Here is a 22,468-nt window from a genome sequence, read left to right as displayed (position 1 = left end):
GTACAGCCTTTCATTTAATCCTTTATTATGCTGAAAAATCTAAAAAATACTGTATGAAAATAAAATGTTCTGGAGAATTGGCCATTTTCCCTCTCGCCTTCCTGCAAATCTGAGATGAGAACTGCGCCTCACTATAAGGGTAGGTTCACACTACTCATTTCTCCACATCCAAAAAAAAAAAAAAAAAAAAAAAAAAACAAACAGTCAGATTATTCTCATCAGACTTTGATCGGCGTTTGATCAGATTGGCATCAGTTTTTCTTGGACGTTGGGGGAAAAAAAAAAAAAAAATTCTCCACCTTCTCCATTCAGTCAGTCTGTGAAAATTGGACCACACCAGATGCCATCCGAGTACGGTCAGATTTTGTTCACGGACCCATAAACTTGCATTGCCAATTTGGATCCGATACTCGGATTAAAATAGGACATGACTCAGAATTTTTTCTGCTCATTGCTCAGTCCGATCAACAAAAAAATCGGAGATGTGAACACCCCCTAGAATGTCATAGGTGCGGGCACTATTCATGAGAACCATGGATAGCACTCGCCCTAGAAAATTGGCTGTGTGCACAAACCATAAGATGACCAACTACAGTAGGAGCTCTCCCTGTGCCGTATTTCTGCCAGCTCTTTATTTTAGGAATATGCAAAAAACCCGGCAGAATGACAAATATTACGGGAAAATTTTCTAGCTTTAATGTTCAGGTAACACAATGATGGGAGGTCACCACAGTACAATGTGACCAATAACAACCCCGTCTGTCAATGTGCAAAATGTACAAAGAAATAAAACGTCTACTGCATGGCTTCACAATCAGAGGACCAGTCTTTCAATGCTTAGAGTACTTGTCTCATCTTCTTCATTAGAGGCAAAATATCCAGGTAGGTCCAGCATCTGTTGCTCGGCTTCTGTAAGCCTAAATGTTGAATTATCGTAGAAGGAATAGTCAGTACCCCATGGAAAACTCTGACATTTCTCTCTCCGGTAGCGTGTTGGACTATGAACATGGCTACGTTGGTAGTTATCTTTAGGGGAAGGAGAGACATCCTGACCCCGGTTCCAGGACTTCTCCACCGGTGAAGGACCTTTCCGCATTCGGTTTTGCTCTGACCTCTCTGGCTTTGCTTTACCAGCAGTGTACCTGCTAGATACTAAATCAGGTTTACTCTCTTCTGGCCGCAGATATTGACTTTTTGGCGACTGCGCAGTAGCATCAAGAGGGAAAGAGATTCCTCGTGTCAGGTTTTCTGGGCTTCTTGTTGGTTTATACTTAAGTCTGTCAGCTGTGGAGTATTCCCACATCTTGCCCCTTGAATTATACACCATGGTATGCCTTGGAGATAGGGATGTCAGACTTCTTTCTCTATAGGGCTTAATGTGTTTGGTTTCATGAAAACTACAAGTTCTTCGGAAGTTGCTATTTTTTTGATAACCTCGGTCATGTCTTCCTTTAGCGTCACTGTTTCTAACATGGGATATTTTAGGTAGCGTTTGACTTGGGCCTTGTGTTGGTGGAAAGAGAGACTTTGGGCTATGCCTCTCACTGGCATTTCGGATATAGTTGTTCTTTGCTTCTAAGAATGGAGACTGTATTCTAAACTTATTTGCTGCCATTTCTTCTAAGTTCTCAGTGACCAGCGGAGGAGCCAGTGAAACGTCTACTGCAGTATCTGCCATTGGGTTCTGAGAGACGTGATACACTTTAGTGGCTTCCGTGAGACCTTTTTGTTTCATCTCTTTCAGCTGTTGTTGGGCAAGACGATAACCAAAGATGGGTGGTATTAATTTTTGACTGTTTGCTTGTGTACAGTCATTCTCTGCCATTTTCTCATCCTCCGTCCCACGTGTGCCTTGCCTGTAGTTTAACGGTATGTTGACTTCTTCATCCATACTTTCCTGTTGACCATCTCCTGCATCCGATAAGCTTTCCCTCACTTGGTAGATATTTTCTTCATCTGAGTTTTTACGACAGTTGACTGAATGAGAAGAGCTGTGTCTGGCCGCCGTACTGCACTTGCCCACCTTAGTGAACCTCCTCCAGACTGTGATGACAATGGTGATGAAGATGATGAAGAGACAGAGAGAAATACCAGTGATAGTAACTGTATTGCTTGTTTTGGTGTCTTCATTTGTATTTGTGGTAGATTTGCTTGAAGGTTTCACTGCTGTACCAAAAAAAAAGAAAAAACAACATATAAGTCTGGAGACACCATGCAGAACATGCTACATAGCAAAATAGCACATTTTATTAACAACCATAGAATACATAACAAATATATCCTAGCAAGATATTTCTTATGTGTGTGACAGAACTTTAGCATACTTATTTGATATACAGTACAGACCAAAAGTTTGGACACCTCATTTAAAGATTTTTCTGTATTTTCATGACCATTAAAATTGTACATTCACACTGAAGGCATCAAAACTATGAATTAACACATGTGGAATTATATAATTAAGAAAAAAGTGTGAAACAACTGAAAATATATCTTATATTCTAGGTTCTTCAAAGTAGCCACCTGTTGCTTTGATGACTGCTTTGCACACTCTTGATGAGCTTCAAGAGGTAGTCACCGGAAACGGTCTTCCAACAATCTTAAAGGAGTTCCCAGAGATGCTTAGCACTTGTTGGCCCTTTTGCCTTCACTCTTCGGTCCAGCTCACCCCAAACCATCTCGATTGGGTTCAGGTCTGGTGACTGTGGAGGCCAGGTCATCTGGCGTAGCACCCCATCACTCTCCTTGTCAAATAGCCCTTACACAGCTTGGAGGTGTGTTTGGGGTCATTGTCCTGTTGAAAAATAAATGATGATCCAACTAAATGCAAACCGGATGGAATAGCAAGCCGCTGCAAGATGCTGTGGTAGCTATGCTGGTTCAGTATGCCTTCAATTTTGAATAAATCCCCAACAGTGTAACTAGCGAAGCCCCCCCACACCATCACACCTCCTCCTCCATGCTTTATGGTGGGAACAGGCATGTAAAGTCCATCCGTTCACCTTTTCTGCGTCACACAAAGACACGGTGGTTGGAACTAAAGATCTCAAATTTGGACTCATCAGACCAAAGCACAGATTTCCATTGGTCTAATGCCCATTCCTTGTGTTCTTTAGCCCAAACAAGTCTCTTCTGCTTGTTGCGTGTCCTTAGCAGTGGTTTCCTAGCAGCTATTTTACCATGAAGGCCTGCTGCACAAAGTCTCCTCTTAACAGTTGTTGTAGAGATGTGTCTGCTGCTAGAACTCTGTGTACCATTAACCTGGTCTCTAATCTGAGCTGCTGTTTACCTGCGATTTCTGAGGCTGGTGACTCGGATAAACTTATCCTCAGAAGCAGAGGTGACTCTTGGTCTTCCTTTCTTGGGGCGGTCCTCATGTGAGCCAGTTTCTTTGTAGCGCTTGATGGTTTTTGCCACTGCACTTGGGGACACTTTCAAAGTTTTCCCAATTTTTCAGACTGACTGACCTTCATTTCTTAAAGTAATGATGGCCACTCGTTTTTCTTGAGTTGGCTGCTTTTTTCTTGCCATAATACAAATTCTAACAGTCTATTCAGTAGGACTATCAGCTGTGTATCCACCAGACTTCTGCACAACACAACTGATGGTCCCAACCCCATTTATAAAGCAAGATAAACCTGACAGGGCACACCGGTGAATTGAAAACCATTCCCGGTGACTACCTCTTGAAGCTCATCAAGAGAATGCCAAGAGTGCGCAAAGAATAGAACATAAGACATAATTTCAGTTGTTTCACACTTTTTTGTTACGTATATAATTCTACATGTGTTAATTCATAGTTTTGATGCCTTCAGTGTGAATGTACACTTTTCATAGTCATGAAAATACAGAAAAATCTTTAAATGAGGTGTGTCCAAACTTTTGGTCTGTACTGTACAATTAAGTCAAATTAAAAATCAGAACTAAAAGTGAATTTCCGAATAAGCTTTCCCTAGAATATTACATAATGTAATCTGCAGTGATCAGCATAAATGAGTACACCCCAACAGATTTGTCAGAACACTTTTAGTTTGCTACAGAATACTCCCACAAATGAGGGCCTTTGCGTGCAAGCTAGATTTATTATTTTACACACCCAAACCTGGTGCCTCTACTGATGGGCAGGCCTGTCATGGTATAATGTGGTATGTCACGAAGTCAATCCAGGCCTACAAATGATAAGAGGAGCCAAAGCAGCTGACAGGAGGAGGTTTGCAAAGTTTTGGTTGGGGGGGGGGGGATGGGTGGAATCTACGGACATGGCACTAGACCAGATTCCTGTGAATCTTTTGCTACATCCTAATAAGCACGTCTCCATGTAGATCAACTTTTCCTGAGACAATACTGGCCTAAGTGAAGCCACAGTTGTCAATCAATGAAGCTGGGAGAAAGCTAGAAGATCGTTAAAAACTGGTCAGAAGGACCTAAAACAAAACAACAACAACATACTAAACAAAATTGACACAGAGGCACACCAGTATCATCTTTAACAATGGGTGCGCTAGAACAGGGGTCCCCAACTCCAGTCCTCAAGGCCCACCAACAGGTCATGTTTTCAGGATTTCCTTTGCATTGCACAGGTGATGCAATTATTACCTGGGCAAGATTAAGGAAATCCTGAAAACATGACATGTTGGTGGGCCTTGAGGACTGGAGTTGGGGACCCCTGCTCTAGAATACAAAAGATATATCACCTATCATGCCACAGTACGACGCTATGTGTCTGGTAAGTCAACCCTTGTGTCTTTGCAAGCAAATTGAAATGGTGCTTTGTATGAAGGGGGTACATCGAGAACGCTTTCTTGGTCATTTTGTGAGCTGTCAAGGACCAGGCAGCTACACACACTCCCCTGATGAATCTATTTTTAAGAAATGTGTCGGGAGCAAATCTGGATCCTGGATGATTGGAACAAGGCTGATATTAGGTGATCTCCTCTGTGCTTTCTCCTGTATAACAGGCCTAACATTGTGTTATAGTGTGGAATGATAGGTGGCATATATTTTGATTACTAGAGCACCCATTTTTGAAGTTGATACTGGTGTGCCGATGTTTCAGTTTTGCTTTTCACCTGATTTTGACTACTTTATATGACCTAATAAAGGCTAAGCTTACTTCCCATCTGTTGCTATTTATGTAATTTGAGGTATATTGGTGGTTCATTTTCAGACAAATACATTTGCTGTTTTTTTTCTGGAAAGATGGAAGGCCAGATTGACCGAGGGATGGTGATTCAGACCATCATCTAATCTAGAAAGCTGGAGATTCTTTAAGTGCTTACGTGTCCCACCCAACACCTGCGTAACATCATATTATAGCAGAGTAGTAGCTGACATACACAAGCAGTCCTCTAGAGAGCAGAGGGATCTCTCCTTTGTGTTCCCATTGCATTGAGCATTTACAGGTGATGATGAAAGGCAACTTCTGTACCGTTCTCTGTGGCCATCACCACAAGTGACACTGCAGGGGCTCCATGACTGCCACAGACTCCATGTCTCTGACAAAGAAAAAAAATAATACTGAATTAAAGTCAATCAAGATCCTATTCTATTTAATAATACATGAATGCAAAACGAGTACATAAAGTTAAAATGAAGGTGAAAATTAATAGTAAAAGTCATATAATCACTGCATAAACTAAGCAGAGTGGCAGAACCACCAAAAAATTGGGTGATTTTAGATTACGTCTTCATTGTATGCCAATTTTTCCTCTTGGGAAACTTTCTTACAGGAAAACACTTGTAGCTCTCAAAACTATGAGCACCAACAATACATTAACTCACCTATTTCTCTCCGAATTTCCACGCATTGCTTGGCTCGTGGCACCGAATAGCTCAAAGTGCCACCAGAAGACATCAAAAACTCGAAGCAGTATTTATTTTTCCCAATCTCAAACAAGGTGCAGTTGAAGTGAGAGCTCTTCTCTCCTTCTTGTAGAGCACTTTCTGCTAATATCGTGACACCTTCTCCTGGGACTCTGGGCGATTCTTTATAGACAATTAGTTTCCCTTCAGCATAATTACATGGAGGGGCTATAATGGAAATGGCCATGGAGGTATCACATTTTTTTTCCATCACGGTAACTAGTTTATATTTAAAAGTCTTGACAAGGTCGACAGGCCCCAAATAAGCAATGACAAACTCCGAAAGCATGGTCTTAAGGGACACTGTAATGAAAGCTTCAGGTCGTACAGATGCACATTCAAACTCTACCCACTGAGAAGAGGACAATAGGACCTCCTTGTACGTCTTATACAGCATGAATCTGTCAGCACTTGGTTCCTCTATCTCCTGAAAGCTGTGCGTGTGCTCAACCTCCAGGAGAAGTATGGGTTCCCGATGGCGAAATCCGGAGCATAACTGTTCATTAGTGAAGACACCAATCTGGAAAGATCTCAGTGTGTCTTTCGCTGTCCTGTTCAAGTCAATATGAAAAATTGGCCAGGTGACATTTAGGAGGCTGCTCATGACAGTAATTGAGCTATCATTTTCTGCCTCCAGACTCATTTGAAACTGATAGAGTCCGGCTGAAATGAAATGGATACACTCAAATTCCAGGTCACCCTGTGACTGATTTGCCGGAAGCTCTTTACTCGTAATTATTTGGTTGCTCTTTACATCCAGAAGATTTACTGAAACATTTGTTACGCTGTAATTGCCATGTATGCTGAAGTCCACATAGACTGGAGATCTACTTAAGGCAGTGTGGAGAGATTGTTTGAGAAGAAGAGAGCCAGGCTCACTGAAAACTGAAAGAAAAAAGGAAAATAATGATTATTTAAGGCTAGATAGATTCACATATTCGTATTTTATGTTTCGTGAACAAAGCACGTGAGCGAATCTGAGCTGACAACCTCATTTATGCCTATGTCGCAGTCAGCTCAGGTTTTGAGATCAAAGGCCAGGACGGGAATTGTGGTCCGTAAATTATGGACATGCGTGTCTATTCCAAAACATTTCCTGTGGCATGTCATAAAGAAGATGGGATTAAAAATTAAAAAATCATCCTCTTGACTATGGGACAAAATTTGTGGCCACCAATGTTGCCTTTGTAGCTCGTTACTAAGGATGTCAACATACCTTCAATAAACGTCAGCTAAATGCCCAGTTGGAGTACAGCTTCTCCTGCCACAAATGAAACCTTGGTGTGGCTCTTTTTTTTTTTTTTTTTTTAAAAGGAGAGAGAGAAATAAACCTGTTGCCATACTGTGGTAGTGGTTTAGCTATCTCTCCAAAAACCCAAAGTATCCTATCTAATCTGAGTGGAGGAGTAATGAGCATGTCAGTATTGACAGGAGATGGTTGGTCCTGTTTTTTGATGTTTGCCTGTGGCAGAACAAACATGTAGAGAATGAGATGCAGGGAGAGGGACAAAAATGTAGTATTGGGTTGTAATAACCATAAACTTGCATTTAGCTCCAAAGTAAAAATTTTGTCAAATTCACTGTTTTGGAGAATGAGCTTTCATTACAGCAGTATAGCTCAAACATGGCACATATAATGCCCACCTTCAGAGATACGTCATGGGGATCCGAGATCAATTTATGCAGCTTTTAGTTTAGGTTATGATGAATATGATATTTTTACAGAAATCTATGGATGTTGTGGTTATGGGAATGCTTAGACTATCAATGTTTTGGGGAAGACGGTCTCTAATAGCTGTGGCCTAGCAATAGGTCATTATAGAACCACTGAGCCCAGACACTGGGAAACAATGATGTGCCTTAACCCCTTAAGCCCCAAGGGTGGTTTGCACGTTAATGACCGGGCCAATTTTTACAATTCTGACCACTGTCCCTTTATGAGATTATAACTCTGGAACGCTTCAACGGATCTTGGCGATTCTGACATTGTTTTCTCGTGACGTATTGTACTTCATGTTAGTAGTAAAATTTATTAGATATAACTTGCGTTTATTTGAGAAAAAAACAGAAATTTGGCGAAAATTTTGAAAATTTCGCAATTTTCCAACTTTGAATTTTTATACCCTTAAATCACAGAGATACAGTGGGGCAAAAAAGTATTTAGTCAGTCAGCAATAGTGCAAGTTCCACCACTTAAAAAGATGAGAGGCTATGGGACAATGGGAGACAAACTGAGAAAAAAAAAATCCAGAAAATCACATTGTCTGTTTTTTTATCATTTTATTTGCATATTATGGTGGAAAATAAGTATTTGGTCAGAAACAAACAATCAAGATTTCTGGCTCTCACAGACCTGTAACTTCTTCTTTAAGAGTCTCCTCTTTCCTCCACTCATTATATAGATGTGTTTTGAGAGCTTTGAGCCCCCAAGTGTTTCACTACCGTTTATAACGCAGAGCCGTGAAAATAAAAATTCTTTTTTTTTTTTCACAACAATGATTTTTTTAGTCCCCAGTTTTGTATTTTCACAAGGGTAACAGGATAAATTAGACCCCAAAAGTTGTTGTCCAATTTGTCCTGAGTACGCCGATACCCCATATGTGGGGGGGAAGCACTGTTTGGGTGCATGGCAGAGCTCGGAAGGGAAGGAGCGCCATTTGGAATACAGACTTAGATGGATTGGTCTGCAGGCATCACGTTGCATTTGCAGAGCCCCTGATGTACCCAAACAGTAGAAACCCCCCACAAGTGACCCCATATTGGAAACTAGACCCCCAAAGGAACTTATCTAGATGTGTTGTGAGAACTTTGAACCCCCAAGTGTTTCACTGCAGTTTACAACGCAGAGCCGCGAAAATAAAAAAATCTTATTTTTCCCACAAAAATGATTTTTAGCCCCCCACATTTTTATTTTCCCAAGGATAACAAGAGAACTTGGACCCCAAAAGTTGTTGTCCAATTTGTCCTGAGTACGCTGATACCCCATATGTTGGGGTAAACCCCTGTTTGGGCGCACCGGAGAGCTTGGAAGGGAAGGAGCACTGTATTACTTTTTCAACGCAGAATTGGCTGGAATTGAGATCGGACGCCATGTCGCGTTTGGAGAGCCCCTGATGTGCCTGAACAGTGGAAACTCCCCAATTCTACCTGAAACCCTAATCCAACAACACCCCTAACCCTAATCACACCCCTAACCCTGACACACCCCTAACTCTAATCCCAACCCTAATCCCAACCGTAAATATAATCCAAACCCTAACCCTAACTTTAGCCCCAACCCTAACCCTAACTTTAGCCCCAACCCTAACTTTAGCCCCAACCCTAACCCTTACTTTAGCTTCGAACCCTAACCCCAACCCTAACCCTAGCCCTAACACTAGCCCCAACCCTAACCCCAACCCTAGCCCCAACCCTAACCCAAGCCCCAACCCCAGCCCCAACCCTAGCCCTAACCCCAGCCCCAACCCTAGCCCTAACCCTAACCCCAACCCCAGCCCTAACCCTAACCCTAGCCCTGATGGGAAAATGGAAATAAATACATTTTTTTAATTTTATTATTTTTCCCTAACTAAGGGGGTGATGAAGGGGGGTTTGATTTACTTTTATAGCATTTTTTATATCGGATTTTTATGATTGGCAGCTGTCACACACTAAAAGACGCTTTTTTTATAGCAAAAAAGTTTTTGCGTCTCCACATTCTGAGACCTATAAGTTTTCCATATTTTGGTCCACAGAGTCATCTGAAGTCTTGTTTTTTGCGGGACGAGTTGCCGTTTTTATTGGTATCATTTTTGGACACATGACAGTTTTTGATCACTTTTTATTCCGATTTTTGTGAAGCAGAATGACCAAAAACCAGCTATTCGTGAATTTCTTTTGGGGGAGGCGTTTATACCGTTCCGCGTTTGGTAAAATTGATAAAGCAATTTTATTCTTCCGGTCAGTACGATTACAGCGATATCTCATTTATATCATTTTTTTATGTTTTGGCGCTTTTATACGATAAAAGCTATTTTATAGAAAAAATAATTATTTTGGCATCGCTTTATTCTCAGGACTATAACTTTTTTATTTTTTTGCTTATTATGCTTTGTGGCAGCTCGTTTTTTGCGGGACAAGATGACGTTTTCAGCGATACCATGGTTATTTACATCCGTCTTTTTGATCGCGTGTTATTCCACTTTTTGTTCGGCAGTATGATAATAAAGCGTTTTTTGGCTCGTTTTTTTTTTTTTTTCTTACGGTGTTCACTGAAGGGGTTAACTAGTGGGACAGTTTTATAGGATGGGTCGTTACGGACGCGGCGATACTAAATATGTGTACTTTTATTGTTTTTTTTTTTTTAGATAAAGAAATGTATTTATGGGAATAATATTTTATTTATTTATTTAGTAATTTTTTTTTTTAATTTTTTTTTTTTTTTACACATGTGGAAATTTTTTTTTTTTTTCTACTTTTTTACTTTGTCCCAGGGGAGGACATCACAGATCACCGATCTCACAGTTTGCATAGCACTCTGTGAGATCGGCGATCTCACTCGTCGCTGCAGGTTTACAGAGCTGCAGCCTGCTCCTGACCCAGAAGTACTCCCTGCAGGACTCGGATGCAGCCCTGCGGCCATTTTGGATCCGGGGACTGCAGGGAGAAGACGCTCGGTACAAGGTGAGCACATCACCTTGTACCGATCGTCTCAGGGAAGCCCGCAGGGAGCCCCCTCCCTGCGCGATGCTTTCCTGTACCGCCGGCACACCGCGATCATGTTTGATCGCGGTGTGCCGGGGGTTAATGTGCCGGGAGCGGTCCGTGACCGCTCCTGGCACATAGTCCCGGATGTCAGCTGCGATAGTCAGCCGACACCCGGCCGCAATCGTCCGTGTTCCCCCCGTGAGCGCGGCCGATCGTCTATGACGTACTATACCGTCGGTGGGAATTAAGGCCCACCTCGACGGGATAATACGTCATATGGGATTAAGGGGTTAAAATGCAAGATAAAGACTACTCTATCAGGTATTTTAGATACTGTATTCAGTTATTGAACTCATCTCTCCTATATATTCTTCTACCATACTGAAAAGAAACTTTGCAACCACCCAATCGTCCTGACTAAAAATGATGAAAATGGCGTTTTATTAGCCGAAACATTGCATATTGGTTATAATGGCCTATCAATACATTTCTTAATGTGGAATCTCGTTTTTTTTATTTCGCACTAATTGGTGGCTCAAGTGAACTACAACCCCTGGCAAACATTGTGGAATCATCGGCCTTGGAGGATGTTCATTCAGTTGTTTAATTTTGTTGAAAAAATTTTTGTAGGGGGTCGTCGCTCCCAGGCTGGCGCGGCTGCTGGGACAAGACCTGGAGCCGCGGCTTCAGGAGCGGTGCAGAAGCCGGAGTGATGCGACGGGACTGGAGCCACGACTACAACTCCGCCCACTATTAGCGGTGGCACCGCTATTGGACGAAAGAAGTCCAGCACTGCTGCAGGGGGATTCACAGCTGCGCCCAAAGCTCCGCATGCGATAAGCGGCGGCAACGCTGAAGGAAGAGGGAGATACAGCGCGGACAAGAGGAGAGCCACAGGTGAGCCGGCGCAAAGGGTGACACTAACTTCGGAGTCCCCGGGCACCCCTGGTCCATGTCACTGGACCGATGCGGTCTCAGAGAGAGACCTTAAAACCACAGCCACCAATATGCAGGCGAGACAGGGGAAAGGGAGACACGACGAAACCCCGCCCATAACTCCGCCCACAGCTCGCAGCGACACTGCTGCTATGAATAGGATTAACCAGTCTGCTAGTCGCACCTTAAGATTTGAAGCTCTCACATTTATACCGCAGCGCAGACCCCAGACAGGGGAGAAACATCAGGCCACAGACCCTATGGCGACACCGATTGAATCAGAAGGTGCACCACGGGAAAATTGCCACTCACAGGACGCCCCAAAACAGGGTGAGGACTATCATAGCAACAAGGGGGAGGGAAGCTCCACCTCAGAATTTCCATAACCATTCCTTGGCACAGAGGGAGTAATAGATGAGGAGGGACCCCCTACCGAATTAGCAATGGACTATATGCTAAAAAACTTTTGCGACATCATTAATAAAAAAATGGAAGAAGGCTCAGTAATACTGGATAAATATATATTCTCTCTCAACACATTAAATACGAGATCATCACGCACGGAGAAGGCATCTGAGTCCTATGTGAGAGACGCACTGACTTCCATTGCAGAAAGTCTTAGTTCCTCCTCACCCGTATCATCCTCAAGGTCATCCTAATGTAGCTACTCCTCAACTACATGTGACTCGTACGCTTCCTCTGTATGCTCCTCAATCAGTAGCATGGAAGAATACTCACCTGAGGGTATGGATCTCCCCCTTCCGGACAGTTCGCCAACTCCCCCAATCTCCGCAGTTCTGCTAGAGAATCTACAAAAAGAAATTGCCTCACTAAAACGTAACCTGACGAGTCTAGAGGACCATAAGCGAAGAAATAATGTAAAAATCAGGGGAGTTCCGGAGTCTGTTAAACCCCCCCATCTAAAAAGCTATATTCAAAAAAATGATCTCCAAATTTATTCCTGATATCAATGAACCTAACATTATTGAAAGTGCCTACCGAATTAAAAGACCTGTGTCACTCCCACCTGACGTGCCAAGAGACATCATTGTCTCCTTTTTCCCAGCCTGGGTTAGAGGTAAACTATTCGACCTCTCCTCCGAAAAAAATTTTCTGCTTTCCCCATATGGTCACCTAACATTCTACAGAGACCTGTCCAAAGACACTTTAAAAAAGCGACGGGATTTTTCACCAGTTACGCGGGAGCTCTGGAGGTCTCATTTCGCCTATTCATGGTCGCCATCCTCTACTCTTTTAATAAAACTCTTGTCCGGAACTGTACACATCGCAACCCCTTTAGAGGGCATGTCCTTCCTGCAACAGCATGGTCTGAAATCTTACAGAACCCACAATAGTCCTACCTGAATTATAGTTCTACTTTACACATAGCGACACCTTTTTTCTACTATTAGGAGTTATAGATATGCCTCTTCCCAATGATTAGCTTTGACAATGAGCCAGATATTTTGCTGCCCACATAGTCGCAGGGTCACCCGAAGGTGTTCCCGGACATAGTAAGCTACCTTATAACTTACTGTAAGCTTATGTTCAAAACAGGCCTTTGTATTTTATTACATATTGATTAACCAATATAGCTTTAGATATTCACGTAGCGAACCTGTACAAAGTATTACTTATGTCACTTTAACAACCTACTGAGTTATTTCATCTTCATTATGTTTATATTAACCTACTATGTAATCGCCTGTTTTCCCCTATTACTATAGGGGCTTATTTTCCTCACCTCCATACCCCACCCTCTTCCCTCCATCCCCTCCTATCCTATCCTTCCCGGTTAAGAGTTAAAATCCTAATAAAAATATTTGGAAAGAAAAAAATTTTGTAGAAAAAAAAAAAAAAAAAAAGCAGATCACAGACATGGCACAAAACGAAAGTAATTTCAAATGGCGACTTTCTGGCTTTAAGAAACACTGAAAGAAATCAAGAACAAAAAATGTGGTAGTCAGTAATGGTTACTTTTTTTAACCAAGCATAGGGGAAATATTATGGAATCATGAAAAACAAGCAAACAAAAAAAAAAAAAACACTCCACCACATCACTAGTATTTTGTTGCACCAACTCTGGCTTTTATAACAGCTTGCAGTCTCTGAGGCATGGACTTAATGAGTGTCACACAGGACTCTTCATCCATCTGGCTCCAACCTTCTCTGATTGCTGTTCCCAGATCAGCTTTGCAGGTTGGAGCCTTGTCATGGACCATTTTCTTCAACTTCCACCAAATATTTTCAATTGGACTGAGATCCAGACTATTTGCATGCCACGACATTCACCTTATGTGTCTTTTTTCAAGGAATGTTTTCACAGTTTTTGCTCTATGGCAGGATGCATTATTATCTTGAAAAATGATTTCATCATCCCCAAACTTCCTTTTAATTGATGGGGTAAGAACAGTGTCCAAAATATCAACATAAACTTGTGCATTTATTGAAGATGTAATGACAGCCATCTCCCCAGTGCCTTTACCTGACATGCAGCCCCATATAACCAATGACTGTGGAAATTTGCATGTTCTCTTCAGGCAGTCATCTGTATAAATCTCATTGGAACGGCATCAAACAAAAGTTCCAGCATCTTCACCTTGCCCAATGCAGATTCGTGTTTCATCACTGAATATGACTTTCATCCAGTCATCCACAGTCCACGATTGCTTTTTCTTAGCCCATTGTAGCCTTGTTTTTATCTGTTTAGGTGTTAATGATGGCTTTCGTTTAGCTTTTCTGTATGTAAATCCAATTTCCTTTAGGCGGTTTATTACAGTTCGGTCTTCTCCTTTGTTTCAATTGACATCTCTCATGTTGGAGCCATGATTCATGTCAGTCCATTTGGTGCAACAGCTTTCCAAGGTGTGATCACTCCTTTTTAGATGCAGACTAACGAGCAGATCTAATGTGATGCAGGTGTTAATTTTGGGTATGAAAATTTACAGGGTGATTCCATAATTTTTTCGTCAGAATTGAGTGATTCCATAATTTTTTCCCTATGCTTGGTTAAAAAAAGTAACCATTACTGACTACCACATTTTTTGTTCTTGATTTTTTTTAGTGTTTCTGAAAGCCAGAAAGTTGCCATTTGAAATGACTTTAGTTTTGTGTCATGTCTGTGATCTGCTTTTTTTTCTACAAAATTAAACTGAATGACCATCCTCCAAGGCCGGTGATTCCATAATATTTGCATGGGGTTGTACAAACCATCATGGGATGTGCACCCCAGATACACCAAATTCGCATGGTGTGCTTCCCAGACCTCTTCTCTACAGTGTAACGATGAAAACATTACTAATGCAATTAAATGAGGACATGTTCTGTATAGATGGAGGATTGACATTCAGGATAATTTTCTCTGCTGAGCACAAGTAACCTGACGTTAACGCTGGCTGACACAGTTGTGGATTTCATTGTTTGGAAGAACATTATCTGTCACTAAAATTGAAGGCTAAAACTGGCCATACACATGAGCCCACTGTCGGCCAAATGTTCATTCAGCAGACCGCTATCTCTTCCAATGCCCCCATACACATGAGCATTCGGCTCAGCCAAGCGTTCATTGGTTTTCATTGGGGAGAGAGGAGACAGCTGCTATCAGTTACCTCCAGATCTTCCTTTCTTCCAACATTATCTGGTAAAGTCAACAAGTCCCCATACTCATCAAATGGTTGGCTGGTCCCACCCTACCTAAAAGTAATACAACACACATTGTGTAGATGTGTGCTAAAAGGATACTACTATTTTGGCAAAAGTCTGCTCCATTGTTATCTATGGATACGTCCTCCAAATATTTTGTGAGATTTTCCCAGTCATTTATGAAGATGAGCAACACAAATTTGCAATATTTTCATAAAAACAATGGCTATTGGGATCTGAAGACGCAGTTCCTGGAACCATGAAACATGTTCTTCATCTGACTAATGAGGAATTGAAGGCAACAAAGAAATCAACTGGTCTGGACACAGATTTATTGGGAAAATCCAATATCTTTGCATTTTTTGTGGCTATTCCACTCTTTTGCCCAATCTATTCCAGTTCAGAGATAGCTGAAATTTGTATTTGTAAAAAATATAAACTACCTTCTTGTTTTGCCATTTTTCGAGACCAATAAAATGTTCATTTTTGGCATACGAGGCTGGGTGAGGGCTTATATTTTGCACGTTTAGCTCACGTTTTTACTGATACATTTTGGAGTAGATACGATATTGTGATTGAGGCAACATTGCAATAAGATGCAGTAAAAAAAAATAATAATAGTGGATTTCTTTTCTCATTATGCCATTTACCAATTGGTTTATTTTATGCTTTCATAAATCAATATATTGGATTTTAACGAACACATCAATACCAAATATGTGTTTTTTTTTTTAATTTGTTTTATTTTTAATGGGTAAAAGGGGGGTGATTTGAACTATTGTGCTTTTCTATTTATTTATTTTTTTTTTTTACTTTTTACTGTATTCAATAGTCCCCTTAGGGGACATAGAGCTGCGACCATCTGATCGCTTGTACTATACATAGCAGTGCATCAGCCCTAATGTGTATATTGAAAATCACAATCTCCTATGAATGCCAGCTAAATGCTGCCCTTCGCAGGAGAATCGTAATGACAGGAATGGGGTCATTAGCAGACCCCTGGCTGTCATGACAAACCATCGGTGCCCCACGATCATGTCACGGGCACACCGATGGGAGCGTGGAATGACATGCCCCTTGCCGGCGAGTGTTAAATGCCAGTTTGTCAGTGATTGACAGTGGGATTTAACAGGTTAACAGCCGCGGGTGAAACCTTGCTCCACCTGTGACTGTTAAGGGCACAGGACGGCTGATTAAACCAGCAGTCATGTGCTGGGAATGATGTGAGCTCGCATACAGAGTCCGGGAACCGGCATGACGTACCAGTAAGTCATATGTCGGTAAGGGGATACGTTACGTCTATAAAGATATTCAGACAATCGTGAGTATTCCCTGAGACTTCTACAAGTAAAGAGCAGAAAAGGGGTGGACAACCCAGATAGAACACAACAATGGCAGAACTTACCAGAGTCCCAGAGAAGAAGCATAGATAGGCAAGAGAAGCTGCTCAGTCTCATTCTGTTACTAGCGGGAAATATCACTCCATGACATGTTACCTACACGAAGACAAATGTAAATTACACATATAGTGACCAGATAGTTACATCGTAAATCAGCATCGTCAAAGATTCACAGCCTAGATGTGCGGGAAGTTCTATTGGAATAGATATGTCACTGTAATCTTACCTTGTTCTGATTTCTGTTCACACGGTAATTTTATTTAGTCCTTTTTTATAGGTTTCCTACAATATTTATGTAGCAGGTGCTGCACTGTAGACGTATCATGTTTTTCTGCACTGGATAGAATTTTACGATGGGACCTAAAATTCCATGTTCATTACTTGCCATGGGGAACTCGTGTAGTACGTAGCGTTGTAACCCTCAGGTTCCATGGACATGTCCTGCTCTGGTTTGTTCCCCTCAAGTACAAAAAAAATTGAGTTATTGCCTATAGTAACCTGATTCAGTTTAGTTTAGTAAAAAAAAGGTAGACATCTTACTGCTAATTGGTATGAGTAATTGCTTCCATTCCAATCCAATATGGATTCTATAAATGAGGTTTATAGAGTGGAAGATGGATTTCTGGAGTTTGGAATTTTTCAAGGTTTCTCCAGATAATAGAAAAAAAATAGTAAAGAAAGTAAATGTTGTTTTAAAATAAACTCATAAATACCTTTTATTAGCAAATTATGCTTCTTGGAGGTACCGTAATCATTGTAGTACATTAAAATGGCCACTGTCGTGTACACTGACAGAGACCTGTCCTAGAACTTTAATAGCACAGGTGCCTGAGAACATGTGCAATGAGAAGATTTGCCTCCTACCTTAACGTGTAGGAAGATGTGCTTCCAAGGGATATTCTCATGTAATCTTGGAGATTCAACTCCGTCATTCTAATCTAATCCTGGAGATTCTAGGGGTGCTGAGATAATAAGAGGCTGTTCACACTGCTGTCCTCACTGCGGTCTTATGTTTACTGGAGATATCAAGCATGTGGAAGTAAGAAAAGGCTGCTCTCCTCCCTTTATTTTTGATCAAATACTGAAGATATCAGGTGTATGGAGGTACCATGAAGCTGCTCACACTGTTGTCCACCCTGTCTGTCTGATCTAACACTGTACATAGGGACACTATCAGTGCTGAGGAAAGAAAAGTCTGATCGCACTGCTTTATACCCAGTTTCTCTGATCTAATACTGGAGTTACTAAGGGATCGGAGGTAAAAAGAGGTTGCTCACACTGCTGTCTACCCCAGTTTTCTGATCTACTACTGGAGATACCAAGGTTTGTGAGGAAAGAAGAGGTTCCTCACACTGCTGTTCATCCTATTTTTCTGAACTAATACTGGAAATACTAGAGGTGCTGAGGCAAGAAGTGGCTGCTCACACTGTCTGTCCTCCCTGCTTTCTGATGTAATACTGGAGATACCAAGCATGTGGAGGTAAGAAACGGCTGCTTACACTGCTCTCCACCCTTTTTGATCAAATACTGGAGATACCAGGTGTGTGGAGGAACTATGAAGCTGCTCACACTGTTGTCCACCCTGTCTGTCTGATTTAATACTGTAGATAAAGATACTATCAATGCTGAGGTAAGAAAAGACTGATCACACTGCTGTATACCGCGTCTCTCTGATCCAATACTGGAGTTACTAAGGGTTCTGAGGCAAAAAGAGGTTGCTCAACTGCTGTCCATCCTATCTTTCTGATCTAGTACTGTAAATACTAGGGGTACTGGGTAAGAAGAGGCTGCTCACAGTACTGTCCTCCCTAACTTGCTGATCTTATACTGGAGATACGAATCAGTGCTAAGGTAAGAAGAGGCTGTTCACACTGCTGTCAGATCTAATATTGGAGATACCAGGGGTGCATAAGAAGCTGCTCCTGTCTTTCTAGTCTAATACTAGAGATACCAGGGGTGCAAAGGTAAGAAGAGGCTGCTCACACTGCTGTTCACCATGTTATTCTGATCTAATACTGGAGATATCAGAGGTGACGAGGTAAGAGGAGACTGCTCACACTGCTGTCCTCACTATCTGTCTGATCTAATATTAGAGATGTTATCAGTGCTGAGAAAAGAAGACTGCTTAAACTACTGTCCACCCTGTCTGACTCAAATACCAGAAGTGCTGAGGTAAGAAGAGGCTGTCACACTGTTTTCTTTCCTGTCTTTCTGATCTAATACTGGAAATACTAAGGTTGCTGGGGTAAGAAGAGACTGCTCACATTGCTGTGTATCCTATCTTTCTAATCCGATACTGGATATACCAGAGGTGCTGAAGTAAAAAGAGGCTGCTAACACTATTGTCCATCCTGTCCTTCCGATGAGATACTGGAGTTACCAAGAGTTCTGAGATAAGAAGTGGTTGCTCACACTGCTGTCCACCTTGACCTTCTGATGGTACTACTGGAGATACCAGGAGTACCAAGGTAAGAAGATGATGCTCATACTGCTGTCCAACATGTCAGTGTCATCTAATAGTGGAGATAATGGGTGCTGAGCTAAGAAGAAGCTTCTCGAACTGCTGTTCTCATGTACCACTGGAGATACTAGGGATGTTAAGGTAAGAAGAGGCTGCTTACTGCAGTCTACTCTCTGAATAATGGGTGTGACCTAGGGAAAAGTTAACAGTACATAGTATAGGTTATCTCCAAGTCACAGCCGCAGAAGAGTTGATATGTTAAAGTTATTTAGGAATTTATTATATTTTTCATTTTTTTTGTTTCCGAAAAAAAAATAAATCAAAAGCTGTGCTCTGATTGGTTGCTGTGGACAATAAAGATAATTTTACAATTAAACAATTTTGATGAGGCCCATTGACTTTAGGTTAATTTGTTTTAGGACAGCTTAAAACAAGGTGTCTGTAGAACATTTTTAACAATTAGGCGGCAATCATTAAAGTATTCATTAGATCACCATAGCATCTCCATAAACACAGTAGACAACCATTTTTTCCCCCAGATACACGTGATCATATCCTCTAAACATAGGAATCGAAGATCCTGACCAGATGCAAATCCATGTATACAATTAAAGAAAACATTCATAATTGCTAAATATATCATTGACCATCAATGTCTGCAGATCTCCCCATGACTCAGCTCTGTATATGTCACAGCCTTGGTCCTAGAAATACACGAATTATACAGCAGAATTCCTGTATACGTCACATGTAACAACAGAGGAGGTGCAGCAATATCTACAACATGTAGCACAATACACGAATACTATGTGACAATAATGTCTATGTTATGGGAGCATGGTGGCTGATAGATTGTCAGCTCCAGGGCAGAGTACATACGCGTTACCTCCGTATATTGTCAGCTCCTATGTAGAGGAATGTAACTTATTAATTCACTTTTGCACCTCCCCTTATATTTCTTACGTACAGCTCCCATGTACAGTACAGGGCTATCACTCATTCCTATAGTATATAGAGGACTATTCCATTTAGGGAACATCAAATTGGACGGATTTACCATTCGGTGGGGGAAATTTGACGCAGAATTAATTAGTTCATTTAAGTTGTGAATTTCCTTTGCAGAGCGAGGTGCAGATTTCGTGAACTCTCAGTAACAGCTGCAATAATCGGATTTTTGCTCCCAAAAATTGTATGGCATGTCGCCTGCATGTACAAAATGACTGCTTCTGCCCTCAGCCCCTGAAGCGTATTTCTTCGCGAGTGTAAGCTCCCATGGTCAGGCGTAGGCGGGGATCAGATGGCCGTATTTCATGGCCTGTGTACAGACCGCACTGCCCAGACGGACCACGGTCCCCTAGCGTGAACTGCCTTACGGGCATGTATGAGGCGTATTGTTATGGTTGGGAGAGCCGCCAGCCAGAACAAGTCAAGTATTTCAATACGAGCATGGACTCCATAGCACGGTGGTGTGAACCCACCTTTAATCATTTCACCTTTTATATACCCATTAGTCCCTATAGGCTGTTACTTATCCCTTTACCCTTTGCATCCCGAATAGCCTGTAAGCGAGACAGGTACTTTACTGATTAATCTAGCTTATAATGTGTTTAATAATTACATTATTGCTATTCTATTCATTTATAGTCTATATACACTTTTATTAACATTTTGCAACAAGGAAAAATTTTTATCCACAGATCACACTAGCAACATTTTTAATAGTCAAAAATGGAAAAAAAATTAAAATAAATTAAATTAGAAAAATTAAATGTCACGTTGCATTATACTGCGTGCGCACAGTCACAATATAACCCAACGTGTTCTATAAATCACAGTCACGGCTCTGACAGGTGAGCAAGCCTTTGCTTGTCCAAATGTACTAGAGGAAAAAAAAAAGAAGAATCTTACCTCCGATGTGCGGACTATCAGCCAATGAGGAAGCCTCGCTGCATCCCACTGCTGTCAGATCTAACCCGGAGCATGGCGCGACTACCCCTCACCATCACCTGCCATGCTACTGCGCTATGCCAGGGGCACTCCGCAGCTGTAGGCATCTCCCTGGCACTGGCTGAGCTGCAGCTTTGCTCCAGCGGATAGAAAGATTTTGTTCAGTTTCCCCAGACAAGTCGCAGCTAATACAATCTCCTCCCTGAAGGAAGGGTGGAGAGGGAAAAGGATGGACTACTCCCCTTGCAGCTTCATAAACTAAGTCAAAGGGGAAACCATAGGAGAGATATTTCATTCACATTGTGCCATGGGATAATGTCTCGTCAGAGCCGAGCAATCCCATCAGGAAGTTTAGGAAGGAAACTACTAGGCATTGTAAAAAGTTCTCCAAACTCGAAAATAAAGGCAAATCACAGGTGTGAAAGTGCATCCATCCGACGGCCAAATCGCCAATTGACTATGCCGGTATTTTAGATGGCACCTGAAGGCAACTTTCAGCCATTGAGATGGAAATTTTGTGTAAAAAAAAAAAAAAATTTATTATTTTTTTTATTCTGTTTTTTTTTTTTTTTACCTATGTCAGAATAGTTTGTTCCTAGTTTGTACTTAATTTATTATTTTTTTTTATTCGGGTTAAGTACAAACTAGGAACAAACTCTATTCTGACATAGGTAAAGAAAAAAAAAAAACACCTACCAATAAGCCTGAATTAGCAGAAAATCTTGTTCTTCCACCTGGGAATGGTCCTCTAGGCATGAAATTGGCCACCCTGTGATTTCACATTATTTGAACCATTGCAGGCCACGTTCCCACAATGAGCGTTTGACGTTGCAGAATTTCTACACCATCTCTGCACGGATTAAGCAAATTAGGTTATTTGCATTGTTTACATTGCGTTTTTGTGTTGGCTTTTTTATTGCATTTTTTTACTCTTTTTGCCATGTTATATTTTAAATAAAGCGGCTGTTTTTGATACTTCCTGGTGTTTGGAGCTGACAAAATTTTATTCATATAGTCATGTGCAGATTATACGTGTTTTTTAGGAGTTTCTGCTACGGTCACGCTGTGGATTTTCTAATAGAAGTGTATGGGGAAAATCCACACATACTAAAAATCTCAGCGTACCCACAAGAGATATTGACATGTTGCAGATGTGAAACACACACCGCAGATCAGTTTAATCGGAGTAAAAAAAAAAAATAGCACAGTGGGCATGAGATATCTATAAATCTCATCCACTTTGCTGGAAAAAAAAAATACAGAGTGTTAAAAACTCACCAAAAATTGATCAAAGCTGTAGGCCTCCTTCACATGTACTGATATTTCCGGTACTGGAAAAGCATGTACTGGTGATATCTGCGTGTTTCACACGTGTGCCGCATGACTATCACACGCACTGGCACCGGAGTAAAGCAGGCACAGTTCACGCTGTTCTCAGGTGCTGGGTGCTGAAGACAGCTCACATCATTGTCTCCTGCTCTCCCTGCGATCATCGTGAGCAGGGGACAATGTAGAGAGTTGTATTCAGCCCCCG

At 41.5% G+C, this 22,468-nt stretch overlaps 1 protein-coding gene across 5 annotated transcripts; it reads right to left on the bottom strand.

The window, feature by feature from the left end:
• Positions 1-275: 275 nt before the first annotated feature.
• Positions 276-21,215, bottom strand: THSD1 (thrombospondin type 1 domain containing 1). 5 transcript variants are annotated; one of them, XM_069758902.1, is made up of 7 exons: positions 17,391-17,438; positions 17,067-17,174; positions 16,753-16,985; positions 16,532-16,622; positions 5,782-6,747; positions 5,337-5,495; positions 276-2,166 (listed from the first exon to the last, which is right to left on the bottom strand). In XM_069758902.1, the coding sequence occupies exons 4-7, from the start codon at positions 16,581-16,583 to the stop codon at positions 815-817; spliced, it is 2,529 nt and encodes an 842-aa protein (XP_069615003.1). In that variant the 5' UTR covers positions 16,584-16,622; positions 16,753-16,985; positions 17,067-17,174; positions 17,391-17,438; the 3' UTR covers positions 276-814. The 5 variants fall into 5 exon arrangements, with proteins under 5 accessions (XP_069615003.1, XP_069615006.1, XP_069615007.1 ...); XM_069758905.1 differs by lacking the exons at positions 17,067-17,174; positions 17,391-17,438 and adding an exon at positions 20,896-21,215; XM_069758906.1 differs by lacking the exon at positions 17,067-17,174 and having other exon boundaries at positions 17,391-17,464.
• Positions 21,216-22,468: the final 1,253 nt, after the last annotated feature.

The sequence above is a fragment of the Ranitomeya imitator genome, chromosome 3, assembly GCF_032444005.1.
Source record: "Ranitomeya imitator isolate aRanImi1 chromosome 3, aRanImi1.pri, whole genome shotgun sequence".
In the NCBI taxonomy this organism is placed as follows: Eukaryota; Metazoa; Chordata; class Amphibia; order Anura; family Dendrobatidae; genus Ranitomeya; species Ranitomeya imitator.
This window is presented reverse-complemented; position numbering and strand designations above follow the sequence as displayed.